The 18,907-nt window shown below is 40.6% G+C and overlaps 2 protein-coding genes across 2 annotated transcripts in view; one reads left to right on the top strand and one right to left on the bottom strand.

The window, feature by feature from the left end:
- The window catches only part of glb1 (galactosidase, beta 1), a 10,666-nt gene extending 2,602 nt beyond the window's left edge, over positions 1 to 8,064 (bottom strand). The window contains exons 1-13 of the mRNA XM_005942006.2: positions 7,851 to 8,064; positions 5,648 to 5,817; positions 5,156 to 5,306; positions 3,198 to 3,258; positions 3,018 to 3,112; positions 2,746 to 2,926; positions 2,526 to 2,584; positions 2,324 to 2,445; positions 1,427 to 1,467; positions 1,213 to 1,325; positions 960 to 1,034; positions 332 to 421; positions 134 to 247 (exon numbers count right to left, since the gene is read on the bottom strand). Coding sequence (XP_005942068.1) covers positions 134 to 247; positions 332 to 421; positions 960 to 1,034; positions 1,213 to 1,325; positions 1,427 to 1,467; positions 2,324 to 2,445; positions 2,526 to 2,584; positions 2,746 to 2,926; positions 3,018 to 3,112; positions 3,198 to 3,258; positions 5,156 to 5,306; positions 5,648 to 5,817; positions 7,851 to 7,907 — 1,329 coding nt within the window. The 5' untranslated portion in view covers positions 7,908 to 8,064. The remainder of the gene's footprint in view (positions 1 to 133; positions 248 to 331; positions 422 to 959; positions 1,035 to 1,212; positions 1,326 to 1,426; positions 1,468 to 2,323; positions 2,446 to 2,525; positions 2,585 to 2,745; positions 2,927 to 3,017; positions 3,113 to 3,197; positions 3,259 to 5,155; positions 5,307 to 5,647; positions 5,818 to 7,850) is intronic.
- Positions 8,065 to 11,143: 3,079 nt separating this feature from the next.
- Positions 11,144 to 12,625, top strand: ccdc86 (coiled-coil domain containing 86). The gene is made up of 4 exons (XM_005942005.3): positions 11,144 to 11,806; positions 12,000 to 12,129; positions 12,230 to 12,304; positions 12,437 to 12,625. The coding sequence occupies exons 1-4, from the start codon at positions 11,277 to 11,279 to the stop codon at positions 12,584 to 12,586; spliced, it is 885 nt and encodes a 294-aa protein (XP_005942067.1). The 5' UTR covers positions 11,144 to 11,276; the 3' UTR covers positions 12,587 to 12,625.
- Positions 12,626 to 18,907: the final 6,282 nt, after the last annotated feature.

Consider the following 18,907-nt stretch of genomic DNA (forward strand, 5'->3'; position numbering starts at 1 on the left):
AATGATGCATACGTTTGGCTTCCACCGAAATATTTAAGAACAACAGCTAGTCTAAACTTGAACTGACTGAGCGAACTGTGATAAAGTCTGGCTTCATATGAAGAAGAACCTCCACCTAACATCTGATACTCACCCCGTCCACTGACACGTATGCTCTGTCATGGACCCCATTCAGTGGAGATGACAGTGGAGTTGGTGTGGTGCAGTCCATGGGCAGGATGGTCCTATAGAGCATAAAACCAAAAGCCTAGAGGAGCATAAGAGACTCGTTAATGACAGTACAAAGTTATTATTGCTGATAAAACGGGAAAAACGGAACAATTACTGGTACCTGATTCAAGTCGATGAAAGTCTGAGGATGGATGCTTCTGACAGGGCCAGAGAGGGATAGTACGTCTAGGGCATCCGACACGGTCTGGAGCTGCAGGTGGCACAAGGTCAAACTTTAATCTTTAATTTTCATCAGTCCATAAGCTTCATTATCCATTTTTTAATAAAGTAAAGTGAAAATCATTATTAAAGTGCTAAAAAAGTAGCTGTTTGTCAGAGATTTACAGTTAACAAACAGTCAGGTGAATAAACAACACTGAGACACTCGAGATAGTTAATGTGCTGCACGGGTGAATCTCAGACAGAGCGACACCACGAACTGCAGCATTCGTTTATTTTTATAGGTTACATCGTCAATATACAAATATAATCACATTTCCTGTTACGCAGGTCCTGATGCTGTCTGTGTGTAAGCTGTGTGTGTGTGTGTGTGTGTGTGTGTCTCACAAAGTGTGTGTGCTAATAATGTCACAGGGTGAGCTTCCTGTTTCTGCAGAGTTGGTACATTGTGTCTGGTGAAATATGTGAACATAAGTATAACATAACATTTGAAGCATAATCCAATAAAACAGTAAAAACTCTATAACACTGTTTTAATGACTTTATTAAAGGTGACCTTCTTCACCCACCTTCTTCATTGTTACGGCACCATACGCATACTTTGGAGTTGTTGGTGGTATCGGCCCTTCTGGTACCTTACTGTACTGTTGGAAAAATGCAAGTTTGTCAAAATGGCTTATACAAGAAAACCATACTCAAAAGAAACAATGAATTACTTATTGTAACTACAGTTAGCGTATGCTAATGAAATGCTGCCACAGTGTTTTATTACCTTCACAGATATTAGACACTGTAAAAGTAGAAGCTTACGCTTGTTCGTACCATTTTGATCACCTCTCGGATGGCAAAATATTTCTCTGTGAGGTCTCCGGCTTCTGTGAGCGGAGCATCGTAGTCATAGCTTGTAGGCTGTGCAGCGTATGGCATATTGGCCCCTGAGGGTATTAAGTGACAGTCAGACAAAAGGCAGTGTTTTGTCAGAAGTCATGTGAAACAATCATCATCTCAGCAGATCAGTTTGTCAAAGTGGACTCACCATTCCAGTATCCAAAGTTGGTTCCTCCTATGAACATGTACCTGTGTGAGGAGGAAGGGAGGTGAGTACCGGTATATAAGCTAAAATATGCACCTGCTGTATTTGCAAATGTAGAGCAATTAGCTAGTATCCAATTATTTTACATAGCAATGTGTATATTCTTACAATAATTTAGCCCATTTCAATCACTGTTTGCCATAGTTGCAAACTCAAGATGGAAATGTTCAAGTGTGGATTTAAGATCAGACTCATTATTAATCACACACTACACAGAGTAATAATGTTTTACAGATCTGCTTCTTTTCACCTGCTCCCTGTAGGTGTCACCTAAGAAGCTCATATGCCTCTTTGTTACCGTTATTCACAACTGTGTTGTCAAAGGAGATGTCTTTTTTTTTTTTTATTGTAGAAGAAACATTTGGCTGAAACTTTTTGATCACACCACCCTGACACACTGTGGAAATGTAGAATGGTGTATAAACACAAGAGAATGAAAAAGGTAAATGAAGGAGAAATGCAAAGTGCATTATGGGATGGGGTGGTAGATCGGTACCAAAGATTTTTGTCACTTAAGCCTGTTGCAAGGTTGTTGCTAGGAACATCTAATTTAATGTTTGTGTGGCAGTTGTAAAATTAAAACGATACAATACCAGTGCATAAATCATTTTAGAATGTTGCTAAGTGGCTGCTAAGCAACATGATGCTGCCATAATGTCTGATAGATAAGAACCTTCTATCATTTACCTGTGCACCATGTTTGGCCAATCACTGTATTAGGTGGCAGTTGTAGCAGTGGATTGATCCCTGGAAGCATCACTTCACCAATACATTTCTAGCTTTAGATGATACAGCCCTTCACTGTCTCTAACAATCAGTCTCTGAGATCCATAAACTCACAAGTTGACGTTTGCTCCCATGAGCAGCATCTCGCTGAGGACCTTAGCCACTCGAGTGGGCGATACAACCGAGTGATGTGATCCCCAGTGGTCCAGCCATCCAGTGTAAAATTCAGAGTTCACCTGTGAATTAAAAACAACACCGTGAGCACCTAAAGAGAAAATGTACCATGCTGTGAGAACATTGTGAGGGCGACCCTTACCAAAGGCCCGTGAGGTTGAACTTGTCTCTGTGCTTTAAAGGCAGCAGTAACATTAGCACCTAGCAAAAGGAAGAGACAATAATAATCATGCATTTGTTTTTGCTACTTCCCTGTGAATGACTAATGAAATGTGACAAGGAGTCAGTGCAGAAAAAAAACAAGAAGTTTTCAGCTTAGAGTGTTCACCTCACTCTGCATTTTACCGTTGACAGATACCTACCCGGCCCAAAATCCACAGTGGCATAGAGGTCTTGTATTGAGCCACACTTGAGGTAGCCCAGCCCAGCCCCATCTGTAGTGAACAGCACCACCTCATCACCCAGGTAAGAGCGGAACAGCTTGGACAGGTGACGCATGTAGTTGTAGTCACAGGCAAAGTAACTGCCGTATTCATTCTCCACCTATCAAACAGGTATGTAATGATGATGTAAAACATAACAACAGCAGCTAAAGCAGGTACAAATCCAAACACCAGGAAAGTCCTGGACTCACCTGAACAGTGATGATCGGACCACCATTCTGATAGAGATACGGCTTTATCATAGGCAGCAACTTCCCCATCCATTTATCCACTGCTGCGATGTAGTCTGGAATACACAAATGACTCTTTTGCGAATTGTGCTGTATATACAATTTCTACTGGTTACATTACCATTTGCTTTTGTTTCTCACCTGAATCTGTAGAGCGCAGTACGATGTCTTTCTTTTTGAGAAGCCAGGCAGGCAGACCACCCTGGTTGGCAGAAGTACACAAAAATAGATAACGTGAAATTTTAAATACACCATAAAGTCCAGTGAAACTTAAACAGCAGAAATATAACTTGCAATTCATACTAATATTAAGAGATTTTTGCTAAATGCATGTTTAAAGCTTTGAGGCATGGCATAGCATAGAAACTCTGTTTCTATTCGTTGCTAAAAAGACAATTACTATGGGGACCACAGAGTATGTATTGCAGTAGAGGTTAATTATGAGGCGTGATGGGTTTCTGGGAATGTTATGATGCTTTGCACCAAAGGTTGGGAAGCTTTGCAATTCAGTTCATCCAGAGGGAAATATAAAATTTTACAGCGGTGTTCCGGGTCCCGAGAATCAACTCAGCACTTGAAATTTGTTACTTATCCTTTTATCCATCAATTATTCATCAACAGTTTCTGACCAAACATTTAAATAAAAAGAAAATCAATGCTATCTGATTCATAAATTTCTGCAGATTTCAGATGAAGATGATACTAAACTGCACAGTGCTTCTGTTATAACAGCATGACTTTGCAGCCTGGATGATGAACAGGCTTGACTGCCTTCCAGACTTCTCACCATCTAAAAGCATTTAGTGCTTTAGTAAACCAAAAATACTGCAAAGAAGACCCCCAGGGCTGTTGAGCAGCTAGATCTGATATGAAACAAGAGCAGGACAACATTCCTCTCCCTGAAGTTGGTCACATCAATTTCCACATGTTTAGAGACTGTGGTTAAAAGAAGAAGGGATGCTACAGAGTGGTAAACATGGCCTATCCACAACCTTTTTGAGGCACGTTGATAACCTTCAAATCCAAAATTACCTTTTTTGTGCTCAACTGTGAATAAAAACATCACCAAATCACTGCACTATCCGGTTGTTAAGTCTGACGTCACTAGCCGTGTCTGGGTCTAAACTCCGCTGCAGGTCCATATATCAAACGATCACTGTGGCATTACTGAGAGTTGAAAAACTGTCTAAAGTCTTTCATCTTTAATAAAATGATCAGCGTTCTGCTCTACCAGGTGTAACAATTGAGTTTAACATCCAGGCATCCATGAAAACGGAATTTATGACATTTAACGGAGTTAGAAGTTAGCAGGAAGTTAGCTCGCTAGCTTCTATCTAAATACAACATAGCATGTCCTGACTGCGGGGTTTTGGAAACAAATTAAAACGTACAGCTCTGTTATCACTTCCAACATAAATGAAGACAGAAAACTAAACAGCAGTGACGTTTGTAGGGTTACTGAAGTTGGGCTAGCCGGTATATAATGATGTGCCACGTGACCGCTAGCGACACAGGTATGTTAGCATAATATAAACAAGCTAACTTTTTTTCCACTCGATAAAAGTTAACGTGAGTGTTCTCGGTGGTCAGGAACAAATGTAATCGCATGGCAGGATGCTGTAAAAGGACCAAACTTCAGCCGGGAGAACAACTGAGATAATCCATCTACAATACGAGGTTAGTCATTCATATACTGCTGCATGGGCTGGGCTGTAGTTACATCCTAAGGTTTTAAAAACTGAGCTTAAATAAATGATTAGTGGTAATAAAAGCCGAGGGAGGTCAACAGTGATCACTGACTGTTTTTTGAGATCAAATAGAAGAAAATACATAACATTAAACATGTTAACAACACAAAAGCCATATTAAACGCAGACTACTTTAGGCCCGGAAGTAGGATTCGTCACGTCATCACTTAACGACCGGATACACGGTGTCCCAGCTTTTTTGGAAACGACTGTGTAGATGACCAGGTAAGAAGCGGTTAAGGCTGATGGAGGGATCAGACTCTCCACATTATTAATAAAAGGCAAGTGCATGTTTTAAGTGTCCTGTAATAGTTTATTATAAAAACACAGTCAACAAACCCTTTCACTCACCATGTCCCACTCTGCACATATGTAGGGTCCTGGCCGGAGGATGACCAGCAAACCGATGTCCTGCGCCAGCTTAAGGAAATGCTCCAAATCTCTGTCTCCACTGAAGTTGTACAAGCCTGGAAGCGCTTCATGGTAGTTCCAGGGAACGTACCTGCAAAGTGACTGAAACGTCAGTGTCATCCAAACAAACAGGAAACCTGTCAGATGTGTTTGTGCTTTCATTAACATGAAGCTTTAAATCAAATCATACATCCTTAGTTCTATAACTATTTTGTCATGATTGCGCCATAAATTAATTTGGATTCACCAACATGTAGTCTATTTACAGTTTAGTTTATAGAGCATCATATTGCTAAGATTATGTGTTTGTTTGCATCAACAGAGCAAAACTGCCACAGTTATTAACTTATAAGCTGAGTTCATTCGCTTCAGTTTCCACATCAGTTCCACAGATATGTGAAGATTACAGAGAGTGAGAGGAAGTAAGCCTACGTCTGGATGGCGTTCAGGCCTGCCATGTACATCTTGAGCAGCCGATCTTTCCAGTAGACTCTGGGTATCCTGTTATAATGGATACTTCCTGATATGTATTGAAACCTCTCCCCATCTTTACGGAAGCAGTCATGCTGGTAGTCCACAGTGAATGAAGGAGATTCCCCGAGCTGCAGACAGATCACAACACAACAGATTCACATCTGAATCTTTTTTCCCCTTTTTTTTTTCATATTTGTCACACTTAGATGTTTCATATCATTTTACAATTAGACATGGATAACCCAGCCACATACAAAATATTCATTTTAAATGATCATTTAATTTCTTAAGCGAAAAAAGTCATCTAAACCTACCTGGCGCTGTGTGAAAAAAGCTATTGCTCCCTAAACATAATAACTGGTTGGGCCAATCTTAGCACTAACAGCTATAATCAAGCATTTGCGATACCTGGCAACATCACTGTGGAGGAATTCGGCCCGCTCTCCTTTACAAAATTGTTTTAAATCACACACATTGGAGGATTTTCGAGCATGAACAGCCTGTTTAGGGTTGTGCCAAAGACTCTCAGTCGGACTGAAGTCCAAACTTTGACTTAGCTCAACAAAAGAAACCTTCATTTCTTTTTGTTGAGCCATTCAGAATTACTGGTGTGTTTCAGATCACTGTTCTGCTATGTAACTCCGGTGAGCTCGAGCTTCAGATATTCTCCTTCAGAATTTGCTGGTTGAGAGCAGAATTCATGTTTCTGTCAGTTACAGCAAGTTGTTCAGGGTCTGAAGCAGCAAATCAGCCCCAGAACATAACAATACCACCACCATGTTTGACTGCTGGTATTATGTTCTTTTTATGCAGACCTTCCAAAAAGTTCAGATTTTGTGTCATCAATCCACAGAATATTTCCCCCAAAGTCTCGGGGATCATCAACATGGTTTTTCAAATGTGTGCCTTTGTGTTCTATGTGTTGGTGGTTTTCTCCTTGAACTCTCCCATGGATGCCATTTTTGCCCAGTCTCTTTCTTATTTATGGGGCGATCGTGGCTCAAGAGTTGGGAGTTCGCCTTGTAATCGGAAGGTTGTCGGTTCGAGCCCCGGCTTGGACAGTCTTGGTCGTTGTGTCCTTGGGCAAGACACTTCACCCGTTGCTTACTGGTGGTGCTCAGTGGCGCCAGTGTTCGGCAGCCTCGCCTCTGTCAGTGCACCCCAGGGTGGCTGTGTAGCTTGCCATCACCAGTGCGTGAATGTGTGGATGATTGGATGTGTAAAGCACTTTGGGGTCCTTAGGGACTATTAAAGCGCTATACAAATACAGGCCATTTTATTTCTTATTCTTGAATCATGAACTTCACTGAGGAAAGTCAGACCTGCAGTTCATTTGATCTTGTTCTGGGTTCTTCTGTGACCCCCTTCATGAGCTGCTGATGCGAGGCCGTACACTCCTGGGAAAGTTCACCACTGTTCCACGTTTTCTCCTTTTGTGAATAAAGGCTCTCACGGTGCTTCACTGGAGTTCATGTGTTTCTTTAGATTGTCCCATGATGTGTTACTTTTGGAGATTGTCAGACTGGTTCTGTTTAAGTGATTTCTTGAATCAGCAGGCCTGGCAGTAATCAGGCTTAAGTGTGGCTAATGAGTGTATATTCATAATTTGAGAAAGAAGGACATTAACTTTTTCACATAGTGCCAGGTACATGTGGATAACTTTTGTTTGTTTGTTAAAAAAAATGAAATGATCAGTTAAAAACTACATTTTGTATTTACTCAGCTTATCTTTGTCTAACATGTACGTGTGACAAATATGCCAAAATATAAGCAAACCAGGAAGCGCTGTTTCTTAGCACTGTATATTGCAGTGGTCATAATTTGGCAAGTTAGTGTTTTTATGGCACAGGGCTGACACCTCAGGTGATCTCAGGATGTCTCAGTAAAAAAAAATGTATCATTAAGATCCTGTAGTTATCCCAACATGGTTTTAAATGTTTCAGCTCTGCTAGACATTCCAGTGTAACCTATGTATCGACCATTCATCTTTATAGTCTAAAACTCTGACAAACAACAACCGATACATGAGCCTGACACTACTGATGTTAAAAACCTTTATGATCTCACATCACAGCACCCTATTTCATGTTCGTGTAATGAGGCTGCAGAGTATGCACCAGACAAGTTTAAAACTTTATCTTTAAAAGCGTAGTCTACTCACTGATCGTCCAAAGAGCATCAGCAGAAGCAGCACGCTGCCAGTTCTGAGCACCAACATGATTACGAGTCTTCTCAAGAGTCCTGCTGCTCTGTTTCAGGCTCGGAGCGCATCCAAAGTTACCAAAACATGCAGAATTTATCTGAACACGGTCGGCGACAGACCTTACGTCCCTGGATCTACTGCGCGTGAGTCGTTTCATTTGGGCTCGCGGAAGTGAAATCATGTGATATGCTGGTGGAGTGTGGACGCTTTTACATCAGCAGAGGGCAGTGTTGAGCTTTTTATTCAAAGGGTTTGAAATAATGACAGTCACTGTTTTGAACTATGGGATAGAAGCCTTTTTTTAAATGTACAATCTGACAGTATAGAGTAAAAATACAATATACAGCAGAAGGAAATATGGGTAAGAGAACGACAATGTATTAAATCCGCAATATTTTTATGTCTGGAAATCATGAGAGAGGTGAGGAACAGATGGTCTGGACCTGTGCGGAGGAGGGACAATGAATATACTGGATGAAGGATGTTGAATAAGGAGCTGCCAGGCAGGAGGAAAAGAGGACGTCCTAGTTTTATTTATTTATTTATTTATTTATTTTTTTAAATATTATTATTATTGTGCCGTATGGTGGCGTATGGACGCTTTTAAGCCAGCAGGTGGCAGTGTTGGGCCTTTTATTTAAGGCACTGAAGACGTTTGTTTTGTTTTTTTAAATATTCACAATGTAACATTTTACTTTAAAAGGTGTGTCAAGTAAGCTGTTTCATTTGGACTGTGTGTGTGTGTGTGTGTGTGTGTGTGTGTGTGTGTGTGTGTGTGTGTGTGTGTGTGTGTGTGTGTGTGTCTTTTAGTTACCTGCATTTTTCTCTACTAAGTAAAACCCAAGCAGATGAACCTATGAGGGACACTGTGGGGTGGCCTACAGATACTTGGCCTTGTCCTCGGTGTGAGCAGGGACACTGTGTGAGAAAACTGTTTGGATGTGGTTTAACTAGAGATAAGAATGTGGAGATAAAGACTTTGTGCAAGTTTTTGAGAATTTTGTTAAAAAATAAAAACAGTGGAGGTTCACCTCTGACAGGTGAGATCCCACCCTGAAAAACTTTAGAGTAAGGCAGTACAGTCACGAGTTCTTGGCCTTAAAGTTTTTACAACAGTTGGTCAGGCACAGTCTAATTCTACTTAAAGCTTTGATCTTATCGCAGTTAAAACAAAATATTGAATTCTTTATAAGCAATATAATTATACAGAAGGCTGATGAGCCTATGAGCGCTGGGATGGCCATGTGTGTGGAGGGAAAACAAGTTCAGGTTCCCCTGTGATGGGCAAGATTCCCCTACAAAACAACACCCATGAACACTTGAAAACACTTGGCCTGTTTTCTGCTGTGAGCAGTAACATGTGCAACAGTCTATCTTCTGGGACCTTGCAAAAAAAAAATAAAAATCAAAAGCTTTCAAATTTACAGCAGATAGAAGTGAGAGGGGGCAGAGCTGTGCTATTTAAGAAGGCTTTGGTACGCTTTGACGTGGATTGACTTTATTGATGCCCGGGGCTTGGAGTGGCAACTTCTAATATGCTTTTTTCAGGTGATGCATCCTTATGCTGAAAAATACTGACAGTTAGTGTACCAGAGACTTGGATCAAATACAATTATTAAATTAAATTACAATTACAACAGCAAATTAAATTACAACAAGCAAACCTGTCTCAGTGTTCCTGTCAGTACCTGGTTAATAATCGATTAACATGCCCTTTATGGTTGGATTAGACAGAAAGGAAGCTTTGGGAAGGTCTAAAAAGGTAAAAGGTCAAATCATGTCATAGTTTCCTGTCCTCCAGGTGCAGTTCTGTTGTCTAGCTCTATAAGTTGCATGTATGTTCTTTTCCAGGAGTCGGTGTGGTCAAGGGAAGACTCAAGCAGGCAAACCTGTTTCACATTTCCACTTACTGACAGCACTTTCCTGTCCCAATTCCTCAGTCTCATCGGAGACTCCTCTGTTCTGGAAGGTTAACTGCAAGCCTTACCCTCCCAGTTCCTATGGAAATACTTGTCTGAATCCATGTTTTGGTAACACTTACCTGAGGGAAGTCCTGGTCCTTGGAAAACTGCTTGTGAACATTTTGTGCTGTTGCACATTCCTGAAACTGTTCACTGAAACCTGTTAAATGGTTCAGCTGTCTCCCGTCACTGTGGATCTTGGGTAACACCTAAACACTAACACACTTTGCCAGGATAGTGATGAAGTCACTCTGGCATTAAAGTCAGACTCTTCCATCAGGGTCTGAAGGGTGACTAAATGTAATCACATCAATGAAGGAAGAGGATTTTTAGTTAAGAAAAAATGTTTTCACATCCCCCACAGTTAGGCTCGGCTACGGTTAAATGGCATGACTGAGGTCTCAGTTTTAATATCTGCTTCTAATAACTTCTGGTATTTATACCTGTCATAACTGCACTATGAAAGGGGGTTGCAAGCTTTACTACTTGCATGGGTGTGATGTGATGAATCCAAACAAAGCCCTATTCCTTCTTTTTAAACTAAATTTGCTGCCCTTAAGGAAAAAAAGAGTAAAATTGTTAGCTTATTTAACTTATTAAGTTGCATTTCTGAAAATTAAATCAGTAATAAGTTTGTAAATCGGGCTCAGGTTGAGATCAGTGAAGCGTAAACTAATTCTGAGGGTTCAAATCTTTAAGGACCTCTACTGGTCTTTTTGGCTTCAACCCAAAAAGCTCAAAAAGGCCTCACAGCAGCTACTTACACTACTGAGGTTTACATGACATTTGATTTGAAATCCCCCTGTTTTAAATTTAGTAAAATATGAAACAAATTAAAGTTTACATATGAAGTCGGCCTATGAGGTTCTTCAGCCTTCATCAAATACTTTGACCACTTTCCTCTTGTTTGTATTTTAGCGTCATTTCAGGATCTTTCTCTCTGTGTTCTGTGGTTCACTTCCAGCAACCTCGCCTTAATAAGACATGCAACCAAAGACACTGACTTCTCAAATTTGATTGTGGCTGTAAAGAAAGAAGACACCCAAAATCCAAGTGTGTTTAATTAGTGTATGTGAACTGTGACAAGCTAAATTCACTCACTATCTAACTCTAGAGGTATCTCTGAGACTGACTCACTGATGGAGCTAACTAAGCTACACATTGATGGTGTCACATTTATATGAGCATTATTACAAAGAGCAAACACCACAGTTTTCATGATAAAAGCTAAAGCCAAACAATGGCGCTCCTTAGAGGAAGTTCAAATTTGTAGTTTGCCCTCCAGAACTGGAGGTGGCGGTAATGTGAAGCCATGTTGTTTATCGTCGACACCGGAAATAACGCGACGTACACAACGCTGGGAGAGCTCACACGTGGAAACAGAAGTACGGTGTAGTAATGAGCTGTTACTTTATTTAAAAATATGCCAAAAAGAGGAAAACCCGTGTCAGAAGAGAAAGCCGCCGATGAGGCGGAAGCGGGAGCGGAGCAGGTCCAGGAACCACCGGCGGAGGGCAGACGGACCCGCAGCGGCCGCACGTTCCGGACTCCAGCACCGGTGCTCGGCTCTGAAGCCCCGGTGAGGACTCCCAGCCGGAGGAGCAGGAGGTCAGTCCTCCAGGAGCTACCGGTAGAGGTGGAGGAAACAAATACAGAGGAGAAACCTGTGAGTCCGGCCGAGGACAGGTCCAGCATGCCAGCGGAACCAGAGTCCTGTCCCGGGGCAGAGCAGCCGACACCGGAACCAGCTGAGCCACAGACAGTGACTCCAGCGGCGGATACAGAAAACAAATCCACAGTTAACGGCAGCGGAGACGCTCCTCTGTCCAGACCTGTTCCAGCAGAGCCGGTCCCGAAGAAGCCTCACCTAGCTCCCAGTGAGAAGCCCCGCCCGGCCATTCCTCTGGGAAAACCGAAATCTGGAAGAGTGTGGAAGGACCGGAGCAAGGCGAGGTGAGGACGATTATTATTATTATTATTATTATTATATAGTACTGTATGTGAATGAAAAGTACGTACATGGCAGTTAATGAGGATGGTGATGAGAGTTCTTGGTAATAAGGTTTCGTTTATAATGAGATGTCTTGTACAGATCGCCCTAAAGTTTGTTGGTAAAACTTTAGTGTGAACCTTTTTGTCTTCTAAGATTTTCAGCTTTAGTGAGAGACAAACAATTGTGCTCCTCTTGGGAAAAGAAGATGGAGGCCAAGCGGGAGAAGGCACTGGTGAAGCAGTATTCTTTGCAGCTTAAGGATGAGAAAGCTCGGCAGAAGGAGGTAAGGAGGCAGGCTGTGTGAGTGATGCAGGTCTGCTTGACCATTGTGTTGTCAACGCTTTGCACCTCACTTGTTTTTGTGTTTTTGCCTGTTTTAATAGGAAAAGAGGAAAAGAAGAGAAGAAAACTTAAAACGTCGAGAAGAGAACGAACGCAAAGCTGAGATTGTTCAAGTGGTATGTCGACTTGTCTCCAGCTAAAAGAAATACTGGCATATTCTTCAGTCCCTCGTGTGTCAATGCTTTCTCGGTTTATTGTAATATTCCAATCAGCTCATATTTGACTTTTATGTCTCATTTGTTTCTCAGATCCGGAATACGTCAAAGATCAAGAGGATGAAGAAGAAACATCTCAGAAAGATTGAGAAGCGAGACACGCTGGCTCTGCTGCAGAAGTCACAGAAGCAGAGCGGCAAACCCACAAAGAAACAGAAGAACTCTGACCAAGATTTAACTTAAAGTCCAGAAATAAATGTGATAAAATTTATCTGTTCTGGATTTTGACTCATTCTTGTCTTCCACTCATTTATTTATTAAAACTTCACTGAGGCTGAGGGGGAGCACTGGTGGCTGACAGTATTTTTATATCACTACAAACTCATTTCAGTGCAACTATAATAATGCTGGTTTTATATTTGTGAAACTGTGTTTGATGATTAATGGGCTGTGAACTGATGGTTTATTCAGAACTTCAGAAATGGGAGTCTGAGATCATTTATGAGCAGATTGTCCTCCAAAAGTACATTTTTGAACTATAAAAGCATCGCGTTCTTAAGATTTAAAGTCTTGCTAGTACTGAGTTTGACCCCCTTTTTGCCTTCAGAGCTGTTTTAATTCATGGTGTAGATTCAACAAGCTGCTTGAAACATTTCGTCAGAGATTTTGGTCCATATCACTGTCATGTCCTGTGGGACGCAGCCATCTGAAGATAGGTGCACTGTAGTTATTTTTTTTTTTTTTAAAAAAAGAGTCCAATTCAATCAAAAGATTTTTCTTTGTGTCTGGAGTTTTTGTTCTGGAGGAAGAAGATCTAACATGTTTTTCTCCAGACAGCCTAAGAAAAATAGAAGTTGTTTAAGTGCAGTTAAAAAATGATTATATGAATAAAGCAGAATCATCCTGCTGTAAGAGATGATGTCCACTGGATGAGTCTGTGGGACTTTTCTTCTAACCTTGGTCGTGACACGTTAACGTCACCAGTAAGTATGCATACACAAGACATGGCTTTAGCATGTTGAACACACGCCCTGCTTCTCTTCACCTGCGACCAACCCGATTCCTTTGTAATCTGTCAATAATCTCACAATCCTGGAGATGCACGCATGAACAAAGCAGTTTGTTAAACTTAGGTGACTGCTGTGAAAGGAATGGCCATCCTTCAAAGGTGTCACTTTCATGTCATTCCTCATGTCTGCCATTCACAGTATAAAAGACGGGAAGAACTCACAGCTTGAGGCGAAGTTGCTCATCTGAGGTGCAAGAAGACTCGGCACTGAGACAAGTTCGCAACTGAGCTGAGAGAAATTAAAATACAGGAGTGTTGTAAGTAACACACTTTTAACAGGTTGTTCAGCTTTCTTTTTTAGACTGTTTGCTTGTTATACAGTAATGTTTAAAGTCAAAATATTACAATTTTCCTTTTGGTTTTCAGGCATTACAGAGATCAAAAATGCTTCTGACCATTCTGATACAGATCCTGATCATCGGCGAGTAAAACACAGTTTCTCATTTATTCTCTTTCTGTCTCATACGGATGTTTTACTCATCAATCTGCAGCATCAGCAAATGCCCAGACAAATTCCACTGTAAATTCAACCGCTCCCACCTTTGCCACTGCCACGACTGCAACAAACATGACAAGCACAATCAGCACCGCTACTGCGAACAACACTGCAACAACATCTAACAGCACTTCAAGCAACGCCGCGGTGGCCTCTCCCACTGGGATCATGTTCATGAGCAGTCTGGCTGTGTGCTACTTCACTGTCTCGCTCTTTAAGCGCCTCCTTCCTGTTTAGCTTCTTCTTGTGTTGCCTTCATCTGATCTTTGTTATTCACAGAGAGGCATCGCACACAATCTATCCTTAAATATCAAACAGTGTAATCATGACATGAAGCACTTCTGTTGACAGGTTTTAAGATCTAGGTGATGCAAGGTGGTCACGTTTTAATAAAAGTGATCAAACCGAAAGTTTGTTGTTCTTTTCTCTTCCTTACTTTAAATATATGTTGAAATGACCTTTTTGATCACTTTGACTCAGATGGAGTTATAACACTGTAATAAAAAATGTTATTATTTCCTGAAATAATTCTGAAAATCGATTTTTATGTAATTGACATAAAGTAAGGAAGTCTACCTTCGATTATCTGAATTCAAGAAGAAAATAAATCAGATCATGGAGTCTTTTGAAGCAGATTTTAAAAACATCATTTGGCGCTTCAGGATAGACAGTGGAAGACCGATCAATAGTGTGATCCCAACAAAACCGGGACATGAGGTAAAGTGGGCCATCTTATCGCTTTAAAATTCAACAGAGAGTAATTGCAAACCATTTCAAACTGTTGCCAAAGCAACACTGGACGTTCAGCATTTAATTGATTTTGGTCTGAGGTGGCTGAGAGGACCAGGCCTACTCCTCGTTTTCACATGAGTGGGCTGATGTATCTATGCTAACTTGTCAGTTTTAGGGTTGATAATTAAAAAAGACAAACAAACATATATCTATCAAGTAATACATCATAATCTATGTCAGGACAGCCCCTTGTTAAATAAAATACTGATATTATACTGATAATCTGCATTTTACGAAAAAGCATTTTTAGACACTGGACCAGTTTCCCATCATGGGTCAGATCAAATGAGTCGTCTATTGGAGTTTTCACAGATATTCTGATGGTTTCTCTTCTTAAAAACAATATAAAATATTTGCTAGCACTTTATAATAATGTCACACTATTAAGTATTAAATAAGGTATTAGCAAGTGCTTAGTTCATCTTTTACAGAGCATTACTCCTCCTTGGTGTGTCATTTATAAATATATAATCATAATGATGTATCTGTATTTATAAATGTATAAATACAGATAATGAAGCTCTTACTAGCACTTTACTAATATATTACTAGTGCTTAATAGCGTGACATCATTATAAAGTGCTAACTAATATTTATAGATTTTAAGTTTGTGGGTGCTAGTTTGTATGTCGTGTGACACAAATTCAAACGCTCACTAAAATGCGCACACAAGACATGAGTTCACAGTCAGATAAAAGGGAGAGGCTGAAATAGGAATGCTGACATAAAAGTGATCGGTGTTGAAGTAAAGTAGCATTACACTAGCATTAGGATAACAATGTCCTCAAACTTGAGACCATTTTACAGGGTGACAAAAACAAGCCACACCAGCACTTTCTCAGCCTGTTCTCTCTGTCAGTTATTAACATGTGTATGAGCCACTGTTTACTGAAACAGACACAAAACAGACTGAGTGTGCTGTGCCCTGATGAAGGGTTTCTAACATGAGTTAAAACCAGCTGCTGTGTCGAAATGCCGTGTGGCCAGATGTTACTGAGTGCTCCCATTTGTTTAAGTAGAAACAACCTTATAGTAGCCATGACAACAGTGGATGAGTCCTGAGGACGAGAGGCTGGGGACAGGTTAATTGAATTTTGACATCATCCTTTGATGCAATAAATGCATATATTCTTACTGACAGGTAAAAATATTCAATTTAAAGCACAAAGTGAGACTGTTAGAGTGTCCCTGGCTGTAACAGTGGTTGGGAACATTTTCCACTGTATTTCAAATAAAAGGACACCTACGAAGGGTACTGTAAGTCCAAGTCTTATGCACTCAAACCACTTTTAAAAACCATGCAAATCAATATTGAAATTAATATTTTAGATAGACCGAAGGCCACTATATTAGGTAAACCTGTTCAGCTGCTCATAAACCCAAATATCTCATCAGCCAGTCATGTGGCAGTGACTTAGTGCATTTAGGCATATAGACATGGTCTAGGTGACCTGCTGATGTTCAATCTGAGCATGAGAATGAGGAAGAAAGGGGATTTAAGTGACCTTGAATGTGGCATAATGCTGTGGCCAGAGTATTTGTAGTCTGATTATTGTAGTAATCTGAGTATTTCAGAAACCAATGATGTGCTGGGATTTTCCTGCACAACCATCTCTAGGATTCACAGAGAAGATTCTCACAAGCAACAGTAACTCCAATAACTTAATTGGGTATGCCTAGAAGCATCTCTGAATGCAAAACACGTTGATCCTTGAAGCAGATGGACATACCGGGTGCCACAACTAAGGACAGGAAACTGAAGCTACCATTCACACGGGCTCACCAAAATTGGGCAACAGAAAATTGGAAAAATGTTGTCTGGTCTGATGACTCTCGATAACTGCTGAAACATTTGGATGGCAGGGTTAGAATTTGGTGTAAACAACATAAAAGCATGGATCCAGCTTACCTTGTGTCAATGGTTCAGGCTGGTGTTGGTTTAGTGATGCGGGGGATATTTTCTTGGCACCAGCTGAGCATCATTTAAACACCACAGACTACCTGAGTATTGACCATGTCCATCCCTTTGTGGTCCGGTGTGTAGTACCCATGTGTGTGGAAGAAAAATGTTTGCAGCTACATCAAAAAAAATGTATCAATTTTGTCAAAACTTGTTATTAAAATTGTCCTGCTTCCTTTCATTTGCAGGAAGAATCCTACTGAGCATGCCCAGTGTCATGATTCTAGTTTATTTCTTTTTGGAGAAAATAAAAGTGTTACAGTTGCCTCTCGTCTGTCCTGCTCAACAACCAGGACCGCATCCATCTGCAATACCAGGAAGTATGCAGTCAGCAAAAAATTATTATATTGTAACTGAAAATGCAGTTTAAACATTTGAGTATTTAACCAGAAGGTGGCGCTGGTGCATCATATTTACTGGCAAACAGTCCCAACAAGGAGTAAATGATATCAGTGAAGAAAAACAACAACAACAAAGACTTAAGCAGAGGTGGCCTTAATTTTCTGAAGCCATTGTCAGTCACCAGGATAACAGTGGAACATAATTTTTATTTATATTTATAATTTTGATTTAATTCAAATCAGGTTTATTTATATAGCATCAAATCACAATAACAGTCGCTTCAAGGTGGTTTAAACTGTGGGGTAAAAATCTCTGTAAGATATTCTGGAGAAAAATTTAGACAACTAAGCATGAGCAAGTTTGTGGATTTAACAGGAAGCAAATACAGAGAATTTCTAGTCTCACAGTATAGTTTTGGATCAACAGACGGCTTTCAGGGAACTTTTAGAACACCCTGCTAATACTGAGTTACATCAGTCCAGCCAAGAGGTACTGAATGCATCTTGAGACAGGACATACAAACATTATTTTTCCTGAGTTGTCAGTTTAGTTATACATTTTGACTACATCTGGAAGAGGAAAAGACAAAACACAACAAACATCCTTCCAAAACTTGGAAACTTTATTTACAGTTCAACTCAAGTCACATGCAACATTTTCTTGAAATGAATACCCATGAAATTAGCAAAAAACAAGAAAAAAAAAAGCATATTATTTTCTCCAAAATAACAATATACAAAAATAGAGCTTACAAATACTGACTGTCTCCAAAAATATTCTGGCTGCAGAATTCTTAGTTTTACAAACAAATGTCTGTGAAAGTCCACAAACGTAATCAGTGTTAACAAAAAAGAGGCAAGAGGGTGTGTTCAGGTACGCTGCTCAAGCTGGGAGGTGGGAGGATTTGTTTGGACAACATTTAAAATAAAAACGGGGGGAGGGGGGGTATTGGTGGGTAAGCAGGTCACTACTGGAGCAGTGGTGAAATAAATAGCACACCATACAAATAAGAAGAAAGTTCACTTCAGGGCGGCAGTGATAGAGATTTCAAAATAAAATTAAATGGTGTGGTCGCTAAAATCAACCACGGAAATGTAACGCAACCCTCATCTGAAAGGAAAAGGTAACAACTTGACTCTTTTATGAATAAAACTGAGTCTGTCACATTCCCCCATCAAACGCCTTGCCCTAAAGGGACAATAATAAAAGTGGCTTGTGAGGCCGTCATTCGGAAGCTCTCCACTCACAATACGAGTAGATTCTCGGTGTAAAACTGTGCTCCTGACTGTCGTCTATTTATAGCCCGAGGTAACTCAGGAGCAGCGCTGACGTCAACGGTGATTTCAGCGGTGGGAAGTCGTTCATTACTATATTCATGACTGGCTCAGCTTCCAGCCTCTTCTGCTCACAGCCTCACAGAAACTCCCTCGCATCTCTTTGCTCGATCAATCTGATTCACCGTGGGTTGGCGCGCTCTCTTTTAGCGGGATCGGGACGGCACGCGGGAAGGAAAAAAAAATCAGGTGGAAGGTGTTTTACAATCGAGCAACATTTAAGATAGAGCAGACTGCGGGGAAGTGTCAGCTGCCGTTCAGTTTACAGGAAGGAGCTTTTTCTTCTTTGTGCACCGTGTGTAAATACACTATTTACGTTACTAGCATCTACATACATCTAACAGTGGTGAAACAAAGTGGCAACTTGACTACGCAAAATAGCACATTTTCACATTAAATCTCTCCTTTTTCTCCTGAAACATACATTCAAAGACAAATCCACTAGCAGGAACAAAGCATTAAGACTTGTGTTATTACCAGCGTCTATCGGGGGACAGTGGAAGAAAGATAAAGTGAAGATCTGGGATTAATAGAAGTTAGAGCTGGGCGATAGAACGATAACGATATGTAT

This window comes from Haplochromis burtoni, unplaced genomic scaffold (genome assembly GCF_018398535.1).
Source record: "Haplochromis burtoni strain Fernald_Lab_line unplaced genomic scaffold, NCSU_Asbu1 Contig_328, whole genome shotgun sequence".
NCBI classification, from domain to species: Eukaryota; Metazoa; Chordata; class Actinopteri; order Cichliformes; family Cichlidae; genus Haplochromis; species Haplochromis burtoni.

Coding starts and splice junctions, on each gene's coding strand:
- ccdc86 (XM_005942005.3), top strand. CDS start 11,277: ATGCCAAAAAGAGGAAAACCCGTGTCAGAAGAGAAAGCCGCCGATGAG. Junction 11,807..11,999: donor AAGGACCGGAGCAAGGCGAG/GTGAGGACGATT, acceptor TTGTCTTCTAAG/ATTTTCAGCTTTAGTGAGAG. Junction 12,130..12,229: donor AGAAAGCTCGGCAGAAGGAG/GTAAGGAGGCAG, acceptor CTGTTTTAATAG/GAAAAGAGGAAAAGAAGAGA.